General features: G+C 43.4%; 1 protein-coding gene across 1 annotated transcript; it reads left to right on the forward strand.

Moving 5' to 3' along the window:
* The first annotated feature begins 2,154 nt into the window (after window positions 1-2,154).
* Window positions 2,155-9,647, forward strand: LOC139433356 (zinc finger protein 678-like). Its single transcript, XM_071202326.1, has 2 exons — window positions 2,155-2,187; window positions 8,705-9,647. The coding sequence occupies exons 1-2, from the start codon at window positions 2,155-2,157 to the stop codon at window positions 9,569-9,571; spliced, it is 900 nt and encodes a 299-aa protein (XP_071058427.1). The 3' UTR covers window positions 9,572-9,647.
* The last annotated feature ends 7,526 nt before the right edge of the window (window positions 9,648-17,173 follow it).

Consider the following 17,173-nt stretch of genomic DNA (forward strand, 5'->3'; position numbering starts at 1 on the left):
GTGTGTGTGTGTGTGTGTGTGTGTGTGTGTGTGTGTGTGTGTGTGTGTGTGTAGGTGTGTGTGGTACAGTGTGTGCGTCGATGCAGCAGACAGACAGGTCTCAGTTGGTTTGGTGTCCTCTGCTTACTTGTAATACTTGTAAATACAACTTTTGGCCCGTAATTTATTTCCCTCATTGTAGCGACCAGAGGGGGGGGGGGGGGGGGGGATATATCCAGTCTCTGATAGTGTTACGTTATTATGAGTGCTCTGTTTTATTCTGAAATTGTATATATTTATATAAATATATACATATATATGTGTGTGTGTGTGTGTGTGTGTGTCCGCATCTGTAGCCTGTTATTGTCTCATTATACCGCACTGTGAATGAATCAAAGTAAATATAGAAGTGGTCATGAACACATCTGTCCATCAGACAGAGGCTGCTGCCTCCTGTCATCATTAATGGACGTCTCTTTAAAATGACCGCTCAGAGGAGAGGAGTTCTCATTTCTCTAACCGCCTGCTGCTTCCCCTCCTCTCTCCTCGGTTCCCCTCCTCGGCTCCTCCGCTCGCATCTCCTGTGGGCGGGACTAAGAATCGAGGATAGGAGTCGAGGAGGGGAGTTCGAGAAATGAGAAAGGGCCCTGGTGTAGATGATCAGACAGGAAGCAGGGGGCTGGTTTCAGACTCTGGACCTTCATAATCATGTACAGTAGGTGGCGGTATGCACCTTTAAAGTTCTTTGCAATCCGCCATAACGAGAGAAGAAGAAGATGCACCTTTAAAGTTCTTTGCAATCCTCAAAAACCGAGAGGAGAAGAAGAAGAAAAGAAGAGGTGAGTGGATTAAACACATGCAGAGGTTTCATTAAGTGTATTTACACGAATCAGAAGTTATCTTATTTAACACAACAGCTATAATCTTGGAAGAAAGAAACTCACAAAAAAACTTTAAAATGTGCGACAAAAATAGTCTCAAACTATCTTTAAATAAAGGCTAAAAGCTACAGTCCAAAAGCTACAGTCTAACAGCTATCGTCTAACAGCTACAGTCTAACAGCTACAGACTAAAAGCTAAAGTCTGAAAGCTAACGGCTATCGGCTAACAGCTACAATAATTCCAGTTCGGCTCTGGGGAGTAACAGTTGATTTGTAATGCTCAGCTGACTTTATGTTAGTTATTTATTACACCAGTTGTCTTTAAGACGGTTTGAGTTGTTGTGTTGGTGCTCTTTGCCATAGATATGGGTTTAAATGTATGCTCTAACTAGCATATTAGCATCGCCATTCACCACGACGTAGCATTTTCCCCATTGAAATGAATGGGGTTCTTCAGTTAGCTGCTAACGCTAAGCTAAGCGACGGTTTAGCTCATTAGATAAATAGATATACTTTATTTAAATAATGATTTATCTTAAACTGGGAAATGATTGTGTCCCAGCAGAAGTGTTTTCAGGCATTACACGAGTTAAACATATTTAAAAGATGCAATAAGATAATAAAAATGAAGCATTAGCAGCAAGTATACACACAGGACACATATCACTAGAGTATCTAAAGAATACACAATATACAGAAAATACTGTATACATGGAGTACATTAAACAGTCTCACTAGCTAATGTTTTCTTTCTGTATTAACTTAGTGATAGTTTCACACGGATAGCGTTATAACTGTGGTTCAAACATCCATTAATGTCACTTTCTATGTGAATAAAGTCATTTTAATGAAATAAAAGTGAACTAACTGAGCTGTAAGTTAGAATGTAAGTTGCTACACAGATTATGATGAATTATATCTAAATATTTGTATTATATTAATAATAATGTACACAGAAAACCAAGTTGTTATCGTAATGGTTAAAGTCATGTGCATGTAACGTTAATAACTATCTGACCTTTCTATCATGTTCTCCTCTGCTTAGCATCACATTGACCAAAAGGATCCATTTGGACCATGTTTACGTCACAGCAGCATAGATGAGACAAGGCACTGCACGTGGTGTGATAAAACACTACATAGAAGCATCTAGAAATAGAACATATCATTGAATAAACTCTTTGAATTCCTCCTCTTCACTGCTGACAGTTTATGATGAATTATATCTAAATATTTGTATTATATTAATAATGAAGCAGCTCTGTGGTCTTCATCAGGACAGCTGATGAGCAGCATGGAGGAGAAGAAGGAGGCCCCTGGAGCTCAGGTCAGTGTGCACTTCATCACAAGATATTCCTAATTCCAGCGTTTCCGCCAGGCGGGCGTCTTGCCTTCATTTGACGCCCTTATTCAGCTCGGAGCGCCATCTACTAGGGGTGTGACGCAGGGCTCGACATTAAGGACTGCCCGATGGCCCGGGGTCGTCTAGTATCTAGCTCGGGCAAGGAAGCCTCACCTGCTGGGTGCCCCATCGGGCAATCTATCATGCCAGTATCATGCAGCGCGCGGATCCAGTAGTGAGGGACCCGACAGTGAGACTAAACATATCTATAACTAGTTACGGTAGTTTGAGAGGTCATTAAAATAGCTACGTGTGATATTCTAACCTGAAGTGTGTGTTTTGTCCGCTCACCGCTGCAGCTGATCTCTCTCTCCCGTCAGATCAGACTTCACTCGCGTTTATGTCCATATTGATCAGATGCAGCTAGTTCTAGCTAATGATAGACTACCTGCTTATTAAAAGACACCTGAACAATAAGTGTCGCTATGCAACCGGGTGAGGCCACAAAGTATAGCGCAGCATTATGCATGTGTTTACATGCCCACCGGAACCCTGAGGCATTACCAACAGATCAACGCACAATCAACCCATCCAGGACATCTCTTTCTCCACATTACGTGTTAGACATTAGAGTTGACTCTTCTTGTCTGTCACATCCTCTTCTTGTCTGTCACATACTCTTCTTGTCTGTCACATCCTCTTCTTGTCTGTCACATCCTCTTCTTGTCTGTCACATCCTCTTCTTGTCTGTCACACACTCTTCTTGTCTGTCACATCCTCTTCTTGTCTGTCACATACTCTTCTTGTCTGTCACATACTCTTCTTGTCTGTCACATACTCTTCTTGTCTGTCACATCCTCTTCTTGTCTGTCACATCCTCTTCTTGTCTGTCACATCCTCTTCTTGTCTGTCACACACTCTTCTTGTCTGTCACATCCTCTTCTTGTCTGTCACATACTCTTCTTGTCTGTCACACACTCTTCTTGTCTGTCACATACTCTTCTTGTCTGTCACATAAGTGGCGCAACTGAAGCGGTATTGCGCTAAAGGGAAATTATTTTGACCCAAGAGATTTAGGTTTTCCGGCTAACGGGAACTCTGACGTCGCCATTTTGTGTGCTTCGCGGTCCATATCGATCAGATCCAGCTCTCCTGATCGGCCTTTATAGAGAGCACCGATCAAACTATTAAGAGTGAATATCGGCCGTAATGACACCCCTCCCCCCCCCCTGTTGATAGGTCACTGTCTAGCACTGGCTTCGTAGTGCACTGATCGATTAGGCTAAGCTAACCTGTAGCTGCTCCCTCCACACTCACACAGCTTCATACAGACATTCATTTCATTTAATTTCAAACCTTTATTTATACAGATAAAATCCCATTGAGATCATTGATCTCTTTTCCAAGGGAGACCTGCTCAAGTAGTTCCACATGAAACATAAACAGAACAACAAAAGGACATCATCCAGCATCATTTACATAATTATCCACATAAACAGGTACCAATAGCTTCTGATTGAGTAGCATCCAACCGAGCTTTAAAAACATTTAGTGGCACCAGATTGTTCAGTTTCCATTTAATTTGCAGACTGTTCCAAGACAGAGGAGCTGCGCATCTAACAGCTGTCTTCCCTAAGACAGTCCTAGCAGTTGGCACATTTAATAAAACCACAGCATTTGATCTCAGGCAGTAGCCACTTACAATTCTCCGTGAGATCAGGGAGCAGATATAAGATGGAAGTTTCCCCAACATGGCTTTGTATTAGGGGTGTAACGGTTCACAAACATTTCGGTTCGGTACGTACCTCGGTTTTTTGGTCATGGTTCGGTTCGGTACGTTTTCGGTACAGCAGAATTTTTTTTCACAAAACAAAACATATATATATATATTTTTATTATTATTAAACTGTGAATAATGTATTCACTCAAATAAATACAAAATATAATAAAATAAACATTAAGGTGCAGCATTTCGATGAACTGAAATAATCTGTATTTGAACTTTACTGTTCTAGTACTCACAAAACATAAACTATTAGTTTTGGGTTTTTAATTATTATTAAACTGTGAATATTCACTCAAATAAATACAAAATATAATCAAATGAACATTAAGGTGCAGCATTTCGATGAACTGAAATAATCTGTATTTGAACTGTACTGTACTAGTACCTAAGCAGCCAGCTTGACATTAGGACTTGCTTGTCATTGTATTTTCATGTTGTTTAAAGAAAGATGAACTTGTCCACATTGCTTGCTGAAAGGGCAGATCTGCTGGCACTAGCAATGTCTCCTGCTGTGGAGAAAACCCTCTCGCTAGGGACAGAGGTAGCACAGCCAGGTAGCGCTTTGCTAACATGGCAACATAAGGATATTTGGCGTTTGTAATAGCTTTGGCTCGGTCTGAACTCTCTGTGAGTGGTGGAGGCTACATGCTAGCGGGAGTTGGGTTTGCACTTCAGTCGTTTTTCTTTTGGTACCGGTGATATTCACGTTCGGGTGATGCCTTTTCAAGAGTGTGCAAGTTTGATGTATTGCCAGCCGCATAACCAATGTTAGTTGAACAATGCCGACAAACAGCTTTGGTTCGGTCCACCTGTCTTTGTCCGTCATCCTTGTACGTAACTGCGAAACCAAAATGTTCCCAAACCGGAGACTTCAATGATGCTGGAGGATTTTCGAGCTCAACTTTATCTGCGTTCGCCATTAATTTTCGACAGTTCCTCAAATTACTGACTCAATTTGAACTAGTGTTGTCACGATACCAACATTTTGGTTTCGATACCGATACCAAGTCAAGAATTGCGATTCCGATTCTTTTTCGATACTTTTCTTAAAAAAAGGGAAACAGTCTTAAATATAATCAGGGATGCAAACTCATCAGGTATGAAAAAGGTGACAAGGATCCGAGCCCCCCGACCCACGGAATATCGGCTTTAAAATTAGGAATAACAGATGATTTTAGCAGTCAGAACAACTAAAGCAGCAGGTAATAATAACAGAAACGCCAAAGAGTCACATCTAATATAAATATATATATAAAAGCATTTATTTTAATTGTGTAGCAGTGAGTTTAACATTTTGGCAGCACTGTTGAGCATTTTGAAAATGTATTTTCATGCCTCTGTGCAAGGCTTAGTCTTTCTATCTTTATGGCCAATGGTGTAAAGTAACTAAATTCATAAACTCAAGTACTACTTGGGTACAATTTTGAGATACTTGTACTTTATTTAAGTATTTCAATGTTTCTTTTGCTACTTTGTACTTCTAATCCACTACAGTTCAGAGGTACATGGTGTACTTCTACTCCTCTACAGTTCAGAGGTACATGGTGTACTACCCTGCAGTCTACAAAGTACTTCAGACTAGCTGCACCTTCACCAGCTTTGAGAACACTTTCATGATCAATCATTATAAAACATATCATATATATTATTCTGAAATGGACCAATCTGCACAATGACTACTTTTACTGTCGCTACTTTTTACTTTTACTGTAACAGAGTATTCCTACACTCTGGTGCTTCTAGTACAAGACCTGAGTACTTATACTTTTACTGTCGCTACTTTAACTATATTTTGATGATAATACTTTTGTACTTTTATTTGAGGAACATTTTGATTGCAGGATTGTTCCTACATTCTGGTACTTCTACTTTAACTCAAGTACAAGACCTGGGTACTTCTACTTTTACTCAAGTACAAGATATATACTTATACCACCTCCGTTTATACCCTATGAAAAAAACTAATAGAAAACGAAGGCTAAAGCTAACGTTAGCAGATAGTGATGCTAGTTTGCTAGTTAAGTTTTCTCAACGATAATATTGCGACTTTTCAGTGCACATCACGCTCTGCCGCTCCGACAGGGAGCTCTGCTCTGAACACCTGAACGGCCCTTTCACAGACTTCTGGCGTCTTTTTTGTCAACAAGCCGAGGCGCAGCGGCAGTTTCACTCCCTCTTTCAGACATGCTTCTCGTTTTTTCACATGCTCTGGCAGCTAGCGCGTGGCCGAGTGCACGAGAGAGGGGAGGGACTTAGAACGTGCTTGAGAGGAGCGGGACTGCAGACTACACACACGGCGCTTTTTCACGGGAGTACTTTTCCCCGTCATTCTTAAAGTACCGATACTAATGAAACGGAGGAATCGTACCGTTTTTAACGGCAGGGTATCGCGGTACCTTTCAAGTATCGGTACACCGTGCAACACTAATTTGAACGCATCCCTCTGACCAGCTCTCATAGCATGCCCTCTCATCCAATGAAATGACTTGCTCGTTCTATGACGCGATGAGCCCAATGTGAGGAAATTACTCTGAATGCTGCGACGCAGCACCTGAGATTACTTCCAAGAAGTTGTTCACGTTCTCAATTTTTTACGTTTAACGTTATATTCGTTCGGTACACTTCGGTACACGTGTGTACCGTTAGGGTTACACCCCTACTTTGTATATAAAAATATACCAGTGACTGAGCCTCCGTACAGTTAGTGAAGGCAAACCAGCCCTTGCACACAGGGTACAGTGATGGGTTAATGCTTTACAGTTAGTCACACATCTCAGAGCGCTGTGATACGCAGCATCTAACTTGACCAGGCAATGGGCAGGTGCATTCATATAGACCAGATCCCCAGAGTCCAGCACAGGTCAAAGGTCACAGAGCCTCTTCCTGGCCTCAAGCGAGAAACAGGACTTGTTTCTGTAGAAGAAACCTAGCCTAACCCTCAGTTTTTTTAGCAGGTTATTGACATGAAGTTTAAAAGAGAGACAATCATCAAGCAGGATACCCAGGTATTTGTAACAGGCAACAACTTCAAGTTTTGTTCCTTGCGTAGTTACAATATCTAAAACAGGCTCTGGTGTCTTTTTTGCTTTTGAAAAGAGCATTACCTTGGTTTTATCCACATTTAAAAGAAGCTTTAATTCAGAGAGCTGAGTCTGAATAGTGTTAAATGAAGCAGCTGTATCCGCCACACAGGAAACACACATTTAAAACGGTTTTGCCTGCAGTTTTTGTGCACAAGCATTCATCAAGGGTTCGGAAAAGTGGCGCTGTCCTGAGAGTGGAGGTGTCCTGACATTAGCCTGCAGGCTCCATGGAGCTGTCAGCTCCGGACTGCGCACAATGCGTACATGAAGCGCTACGTCATGAACGCAAGAAATCTACCCTCATTGGCTTAGAATCTGTTTTAGAAACAATTACTTCCCACACAGCGATCCGTGCACAGAGAGCGGGTTGTTTGCAGGTGCAGAGGTTTTAACCGGAAAACTGATATGTGAGGATCAAAAATACATCTGTACAACTTTTTTCTGTATTTGGATTTTAGTTACATGAACATGAACCGGAACACATGTTCTAGGGGGAGGCCCAAACCCATTTGGTCCGCGCGCATTTTTCAGGGCAATTTCTATTGGGCTCAGGGCCATCTAAGCTAATCCTTAAAGTCATGCACTGTAATGGTATACGTACCCGTACCGAAATTATTGGGTGCGGGACACGTGTGTACCAAACGAATATAACGTTAAACGTAAAAAATTGAGAACGTGAATAACGTTTTGGAAGTAAGCTCAGGTGCTGCGTGGCAGTGTTCGAGTAGCATGTTCCTGCAGCCCATGCTCCGGGCCGGGCCAAGTCATTTCATTGGAGGCATACTATAGAGCTGGTCACAGGGATGCGTTCAAATGTAACCAGTAATTTGAGGAACTGTCGAAATGGCAAACGCAGATAAAGTTGAGCTCGAAAATGCTCCAGCATCATTGAAGTCTCCGCAGGGCTCAACGCTAACTTTTAAAAGCTGATGCCAGGCTGGCAGCAAATAATAATTGTCCGGTACCGGATTAATAAGAGTTGAGAGGACAGGAGGCCTCTGTCTCTTTCTCTCTCTCCACACAGCAGATCCGCTGCCCGTTTAACAGCCTCATCTTTGTCAGACTTTCTTCCTCTAACACGTAATGAAGGTTGTTCAGCGTGTTAGCTCTTGAGTTGTTAATAGTGATGCCATCTCCTTTATAATAATAATATATTTTATTTATAAGCGCACTTTTCATTTGCGTAAACAAAACTCAAAGTGCTACAAAATTAAAAATTATGAACAGTGTGTATTAATACACTAGATACACACAGCAGCCAGAGAGCAGTATGAACAGTGTGTATTAATACACTAGATACACACAGCAGCCTGTGAGCAGTATGAACAGTGTGTATTAATACACTAGATACACACAGCAGCCTAGGGAGGTGTTCCAGGCACGTCCAGCTGGGAAGAGACCCAGGGGTAGACCTAGGACCAGGTGGAGGGATTATATCTCTTCGCTGGCCTGGGAGCGCCTTGGGACCCCCCCGCCTGTAAAGCCGGTGTGTCCTTGGGCAAGACACTTCACCTGAACTTGCTCCTGTGGGTATTGTCCACAGTTTGTGACCATTGCATGTATGATATGTGTTAACTTGTGTATTTATGCTTTTTAGATTGACTTTCTCTCTTTCTCTGTCCGTCTGTTCTAGAAACCGAAAGGAAGAGAGAGACGTCACAGCTGTCAGCAATGTGACAAATCCTTTACAGCATCTGGAACTTTAAAGAGCCACCTGCGTATTCACACAGGAGAAAAACCGTACAGCTGTGAAGAGTGTGGGACAACTTTCACTACATCAAGTAATCTCAAAACACATCAACGTATTCACACGGGAGAAAAACCTTACAGCTGTGAAGAGTGTGGGACAACTTTCACTACATCAAGTCATCTCAAAAGACATAAACTTATTCACACTGGAGAGAAACCTTACAGCTGTGAAGAGTGTGGGACAACTTTCAGTCAATCAGGTGATCTCAAAACACATCAACGTATTCATACTGGAGAAAAACCGTACTGGTGTGAAGAGTGTGGGAAAACTTTCACTACATCAGGTGCTCTCAAAACACATCAACGTATTCATACTGGAGAAAAACCGTACTGGTGTGAAGAGTGTGGGAAAACTTTCACTAGATCAAGTCATCTCAAATCACATCAACGTATTCACACAGGAGAAAAACCTTACAGCTGTGAAGATTGTGGGAAAACTTTCGCTAGATCAGGTCATCTCAAAACACATCAACGTATTCATACTGGAGAAAAACCGTACTGGTGTGAAGAGTGTGGGAAAACTTTCACTACATCAGGTGCTCTCAAAACACATCAACGTATTCATACTGGAGAAAAACCTTATAGCTGTGAAGAGTGTGGGACAACTTTCACTCAATCAGGTGCTCTAGAATCACATCACCGTATTCACACTGGAGAAAAACCGTACTGGTGTGAAGAGTGTGGGACAACTTTCACTAGATCAAGTAGTCTCAAATCACATCTTCGTGTTCACTCTGGAGAAAAACCATAGTGGGTTTCAGAGTGTAGGAGCCGCAATTAAGCATATTTAGTTTTTTTCACAGTTTACAATAAACAATTCCCATCTATTGGCCTTGTGTTGGGTAATCCTTTTTTCCATTACAGATCCCATCCCAACAGCGCCATCTGTTGACGTAACGTCAGAATTGACAGGCATAATGTTCACTGTTCCTTTAAAGTGGACCTATCATGCTATATTTGAATAATATATTGTAGGACCATACCTATATAAGGCATATTTATACTTTTTATTGTTCAAAATACCAAACAGATCATGCATTTTAGCCATTCCTCATTTCGCTCAATTTAACACTGTCTTTGCATGGGCTGATTCGGTGAGAACAGCGCCATCTGTTGACGTAACATCAGAATTGACAGGCATAATGTTCACTGTTCCTTTGAGTTTCGTTTTCTGTCCGTCTGCCGACAGCGCGCTGTTTTATTGCTTTACATACCAAGGTTTAAGTACACTGTGTCAATAGTTGTAGTATGAGCATCGTCTGGGCTGGCCGTCTGGTAGAATCGGTATGCTCTTCCTCCTGTGTCCACTTCCTCTCCTGTCACCTATGACCCCTTTTATACACCCCAACACCAAGTGTTCAAAATAACATTCAGGGTGTCCGCGGGGTCTTAAAAAGTATTAAAAGTTGATAAATCAATTTAGCGAAAATTAAGGCTATTAAAAAATATTAAACGGCATTTTCCAAGGTATTAAGAAGGTCCACAGCAACGACAACATGAAACACCCTTTCATTTACTGCAACGACATGTCGGGAAACCCCCTCAAGGTGTCAGGCTGAGAGGCTCTGATACCTCATTCACACCAACGGTGTTTCAGGGCCGGTTCGGAGCTTGACTTAACAAGAGTTTTAGTGTTTCTGCCATAGACTGTATATATAAAGGTTTCTGCTCATGGTGAAGCAACGTGTCTGCGTGTTAAGGTGGAACCTGAGCATTCACGTTGATCACCTCTCTATAACTCATTATACATCTATAAAACTATAAATATTAAACTTTACTTCACGTGTTCATTTGAGAACAGCTGTTACATACCTGGGTGAAGGTTACAGTTCAGTTAAATGAAAGATACAACGTTACTCCACACTCATGGTTCAGTCCACCTTAAGAAATAAGACCGACCTCGGAAGCAGTTGTGTTTTTAAAAAAACCTTTATTGACAGGAGTACACTTTTTTATAAGAATATATCTAAACCACAGAAATGACTCCGGAAAAGCTGCAGATAGAGCCATAAGAAATGAATGCAACTGATTTCATCCGCGCGGTTTGGCTTTATGAAGCAGGCACGCAAACGGTTAGGCCATGACGCAAACGATGAGGCAACGACGCATCACCAGTCGGACTCTGGGCGGTGTGAAAAGAGCCAGAGCTAAACCGACGAACTGGTTCTGAACCTGGAAAGCTCTAGCACGGAGCTTGAACCGGAGTTGCGTTGGTGTGAAAGAGGTAAAGGTGGCCCCATGCATAGCGTGCCATAAAATGCTGCTTCTTATTTTAAGTTTCGTTGCCTTGCTCCGCTCGGTGGGGGGGGGGGGGTATACCTGAGAGATATACAGCAGGAGAACACGCCGTCCACCGCGGAGAATAAACAGAAGGGCAACCATGCTCCGGGGTCTTCTTCGCTGCTGTTGGTGTATTTTGTGGCGGCAGCAGCGCCACTTACAGGCCTGGCATATGTACTACAGCGTTTCCAGCATTTCCAGCGGTCTAGTGTGAACGGACGCGTTAATGAATCGAATGCGTGTGAACGGAAGACTTTTTTGCGTTTTACTGTATGCGTCCTCGTGGGGCCGGGGTCTAAGCCAAACTATATCCGGTCACAGAGATCTGCTATTTTAAAGTAAGGTCAACACATATCGACCCTAAATATAGTCTATATTAAGAAGGAGAAAAGTCTTAACATATATATCGTTTTTTGTAAACATATGACAAATGTGTGAGGGTGATGACGTCAGAGCATCGTCCTCTGTGCCGGGCTTAGCCCCGGACAGCCCCAGCCCAATTGAACCCCTGGGTGTTTGTGAGGGAGCTCCTATATGGCATCACCCCGCTGAAGCTCACCAAAGTTTAATATATTTCATAGTTCAAAGTTTTGTCAATTGTTTTGTTAATTGGTCAAATACTGGTTTCTACTGGTTTCTGAGGAGTTCTACTGGAATGAAAGAGCACAGAAGCAGCAAAGCAGCATGCTGCATTAACCCTGACCTTCACAGAGAGGGTGAAGTTCATGTGGAGAGGAGGCTAGTCTGTCTGCACTCTGTTTAGCTAATCAATATAGTACATGTGAGGTAAAGTGTGTCGCTAATGTAACCGGTTAGAACTGGAAGTTGCGATGAGGTCTTAAAATGTATGGAAAAGGTCTTAAAGGTCTTCAAAGGTATTAAATCTGACTTCAGGATTCCTGCATAGACCCTGATATTGCACTATTCATATAAATAAGGTAAACTGAGACGCCAGCAACAGCCATAAAATGGCTCCTACAAAGAGTGTGGGAAAACCTTTTCTTAAAGTCTTCACCTTAAAGTCCATGAGCGAGTTTCACTGTTCATTATCTGCTTCATGTATCTGGAACATATTTACGATGTTTTCAGTTTGATTCTATTCTCTTGTTGAAATGATCAGACTACCACAAATAAAATGGCCTTAGAAACAGACCAGCCTGCCCTCCTACAAAACACGACCAAAGAGGTCGATTGTTTAAGCCCCTTAGATTACGACCCATAGCCACGTTTTAAAGTGTGGTCGTGTGAGAAACTACATGCTCCCGTTTATTCACAAATAACCCTCTCTGGAAAATCCTACATTGTGGAATAGTTTGGCATTAAAACGCTTTTTGATTAGATTTCTGGAGAGAAGTGTATATTGTACTCTTAGAATCCACGTCCAGTGGATGTGTAGAATCTACAGTGTGATAGATATCACGAAGATGATCTGAGGTCTCGCCAGGATAACGTGTGTGCAGCTTCCATGTAAAGTTAGCGTGGGTGAAAACAGTTTTTCCGGTCTCGAAGTTTTCACAATAAGACCGGATATATTCCCCTCACTGTCAAATGAGTACACGGTGATATCTGCATTACTCGTGCACTCACACACATCAGTGTATCCTTGTTCATTACACAACACTGATTGGTTTAAATGGTGTGCAATGCTTTTGTGTTTTTAACCTTCGATTCAGAGAAACAAATACGAGGTTTGACACGACAGTTTCCGAAGGCACTACACTACCCAGAATCCCCAGCTATCGTTTGGGACTACAACATCCGCCTTGCTTTACAAGTGATTAGTCATCAAGCCCTGTGATTGGATGATGGAGTGGCAGTGCGGCAAGGTTACGCTGAGTTCAACAGCTCTTTGAAATGGAATGGAGCCACGGCAGGCTTTCCAAACTGGAATGGGACAGCACATGTTGCAAATATGGCAGAATCCATCGATCATCTTAAGATAGATACTTTATTGATCCCAAGCTGGGAAATGTTTTTGTTACAGCAGCATGCTACTTTGTTCTACTCCACTTCGATTCAGAGGTTAACCTGGTGTCTTCAAATGAAAGAGTCAACGCTGATGATCATAAAGCGCTGCTGGCATAGTCTCTAATTTGCATGTGAACTTTTCAACTCGTCTGCAGAGGGATGTGAACGAGAGGAGAGTTAGAGAGGGAATGAAGAGTTTGCATCTGTTGACTATCTTTATAACTTCCCTCCTCGAATCCCACTGAATCGTTTGCTAGCTAAAAAGCTCAAGACCTGAGATCCTGCAGTCATTTCTCAAAGATGGTGTGGCATACAGGGAGGTGCAGTCTCCTGATGGGATAGACTGTATTATAGTGGACACTGGAGGAAGTGACCATTATCCAGTGCTTCCTAGAGTGAATAATAATGTATAGATGCAGGAAGGAGGTGAGATAACCAGGTGGTGCTTTGCTAAAGCTGATTGGGGGAATGTAGGATATGGTGTGAGGAGTCGGTACACCTGCTAACATCAGAGGGAAGCACAGAGGTCATCACAAGCCACATAACGCAACATATACTATAGAAGGCAGGTATGTGAGGAAGGACACTTGAGAGAGAGCATGGAGAGAGTTGTGTTCTACCATTGGCAGAGGAGTAACACCAGGTGATGTCTGGTCCATGTTTCAGCAGATGAGTGGGGAAAGGAATCCATTAGGATGCCAGCTTTGGTTGATGGGGAGAGGCTGGCAGTGACGGATAAAGAGAAGGCAGGTATGTGAGGAAGGACACTTGCAGCAGTACATAGTGGGGAGCATCTCAGTGATATCCAGAGGCAGCAAACACAGCAGTTGCTAGCAGAGAATGAAAAGGTGAAGGAGAAGAGACAGGATGATAGGTCAGCTCTGGATGTGGAATTAGTGAGAGTGAGTAATGACGTGGGGAAACATTGAGAAGGAAAGAGATAGTGACAATAGTGTACGTTGACATTGAAAGGCGTATGACTCTGTGTGGAGGAGGGGCTACTGATCACATGGAGGAGGGGCTACTGATCACATGGAGGAGGGGCTACTGATCACATGGAGGAGGGGCTACTGATCACATGGAGGAGGGGCTACTGATCACATGGAGGACATGTTGACATGCTGAGACTCATGCATCCAATGGGCTCTACACGCAGAGGATGGGGCTCTGTGGATGAAGGGAAGACGTGCCCCATACGTAATGGAGAAGCTCGAGCGACTAAAGAAGTGGAGAGGTGGTCATATAACTGGATTCAAAATGTCAGAAAGCAAGTCATGCTACATGGTATTTACAAACAAACCCAAGACTGATGGCCAACAGCCAACACTCTATGATCGTCCAATGACAAAGCTGAATGAGTTCAAATACCTAGGACTGTGGTCTGATAGCAAGCACACATGGGACATGCATATTAATCAAGTGGAGACACAATGCTAAAAGTATTACATGTATTGCGAGCTGTAGCTGGATGCAGCTGGGGCGCAGACAAACAAGCATTAGTAGACATGTACAGATCCATGATGAGGTCCACAACAGACTGTGGTTGCATAGCGTTTGGAGCAGCAGCAAAACATCACTTACAAACTGATAGACTGCAATATAAAGCCTTGAGGTGTGTATTGGAGCGATAAGTCAACTGTTAGCTTATCGCGACAGGCCTCTGCACACAATGAAACAGTGGAGACAAACATGTGCTTGGCTTTCATTAGTGAATGAAACTGAGAGCCCTTTATAGTCTGTGTCCAATATTGTGTATTTGTATATCCTATATATATGCTAAGGTCCCGCTGCTGACACCATAGCAGTCATTTAGTGCGCATATGTGTAATTAAATATCAAAATCTCACTCCAGCCAGGGACCCACAGCTAGCAACCCTGGTTAGCTTCAGAGCTAGCAGTCTGTGTTGTAAACAAAGACAGGACGAGCTGGAAATGAAACAAACGATACTTAGAAACTGGTTAAAAGTTTCTGATGGAAGGAAACGACCTCCTCTCTCTTTGAATGTGGTTTATACCTTTCAGGTAACAGCAACAGCTAAAGCCTGACAATGAACCGTTTGGCTGCACCCGCACTGCGAGGGGACCCAAGTTCCCATCAGCAGGAACACGTGGGTTTGCTATCCTGGCTCCAAGATGGTGGAACGAGCTCCCATTGACATCAGGACAGCAGAAAGCTCACACACCTTCCAGACTGAAACTCATCTCTCTGGACTCCTCCACCTCCAGCCATAGAACTACGAACAAAGCACGTATATACTAACAAAGGAATGCATATGTTTAATAAGATGAGAGAAGAGTTACACATCATGTGAAACTAAAACTGGTATATTTAAGCAATAGCTCACGACAGGCCGTGGTATATGCTCATTATATCACAGCTAAGGGGCGTGGTTCGGCCCGACGCGAAGTGAGCTATTGCTTTTATAAAACGGTTACCAAGTGTGGCAATATGAAAAAAAAATACTTTAAATACGTTTATTGTGAAAATCTGAAACTAAAACTGGTATATCTACATATATATAATCAATGAGTGAAAGTGTCTTTCAGACGCCCCTTGATTACATGATGGTTATTAAGTCACCTCAATATATTTCTGTTTTCTTTCTGCTGATTCTCTGTCATTGAGGTGAGAGTTATCACGATGCGGGGAAAAACGGGACCAGTTCAAACAGGGAGCCCTGGTGTTCGCCAAGACGAAGGGACTCCCCCACCGGCCTGCCAGGACGCACGCACGCACACACACACACACACACACACTCTCTCACATACACACACACACACACACACAAACACACACACACACGGACACACACACACGAACACACACACGCGTGCACGAACATACACACGCGCGCGCACGGACACACACACACGAACACACACACGCGTGCACGAACATACACATGCGCGCGCACGGACACACACACGCACACACACGAACACACGAACGAACGAACACACACACACACACGAACACACACACGCACACACACATGAACACACACCAACGAACGAACACACACACGAACACACACCATGCGCGCACGAACACACACACATGCACGTACGAACACACACACACACACACACACACGCGCGCACGCACACACCACGCGATATTCTGTGTGTGCAGGCGTGTGGAAAGTATTTCCAGGTACACATGTAATTTCTCACGGGATGTTCACAAGCACCAGCTCCCATGCGCTCTGCATGTGCATGAGCAGACCCACTGCTGGTACGACATGAAAGAGCTTCCTCTCAGACTCCCTTCTCCTTTCTGCTTCAGCGAGTCTGCAGCTGCAGTGTGACAAGAAGCAGATCACGGCTCCCCTCGGGTCAGACTTCCTGCAGCTATGACAACCGGCTGCTCAGCAACAAGTACTGGTGCCGAGGAGAGTCCAGGAGGACCTGCGAGGGGCTGGTGGACTCGGAGGGGAAGACCAGAAGACGAGGCTCCCTCCGCAGAACGAGGGGGGAGGGTCCGGTATAATAGCCTCACCCTAAATGCAGTCATTTGGTCTTTAGCAGCAGCTTGTGAGAGCAGCGCGTTCATCGGTGTTCGTTGTCATGCTGCCAGCTTGTTGACGGCCGGTGTGTTGATGGGACTTCTCATGCTCCCTAAATGTTTCCTCTGCCTTTCTCCAGTTCTTAAACCGTGCTTTCACAAAACTCCCATCCCTGATCTTGCGCTGACGAGCTTCTTTTCCATAGCAGAGCAACAGAAGAAGCACACTGCATGATCCCTTTCTCTTATCGTGAAGCTTTTTAGAGACTGCTTACACTGAAATGCTAACTCAAACACACTCAAAATAAACCTTTTGTATTGATTTGATCAGTGAACTTTTTGGCGTTGCAGTTACAACTCTCCACCAGCAGGTGGGGGTGCTGCAGCCCCCTCAGCACCCCCCCTTCCCACGGCCATGATCAAATGACTAAAGAAACATCAGAGAGAAGCTGAGTTACTGCAAGGAGAGGAGGAAGTACTGAAACATACACAAAGCAACCACTTAGAGAGCAAAAGGACTGAAAGGGGATCAAAACAGACGACTTAGAACGATCACATGAATACAGAACAAGTGTTAAAAAGATGCAAAAAGACTGAAAG

The sequence above is a fragment of the Pseudochaenichthys georgianus genome, unplaced genomic scaffold (genome assembly GCF_902827115.2).
Source record: "Pseudochaenichthys georgianus unplaced genomic scaffold, fPseGeo1.2 scaffold_224_arrow_ctg1, whole genome shotgun sequence".
Classification (NCBI taxonomy): Eukaryota; Metazoa; Chordata; class Actinopteri; order Perciformes; family Channichthyidae; genus Pseudochaenichthys; species Pseudochaenichthys georgianus.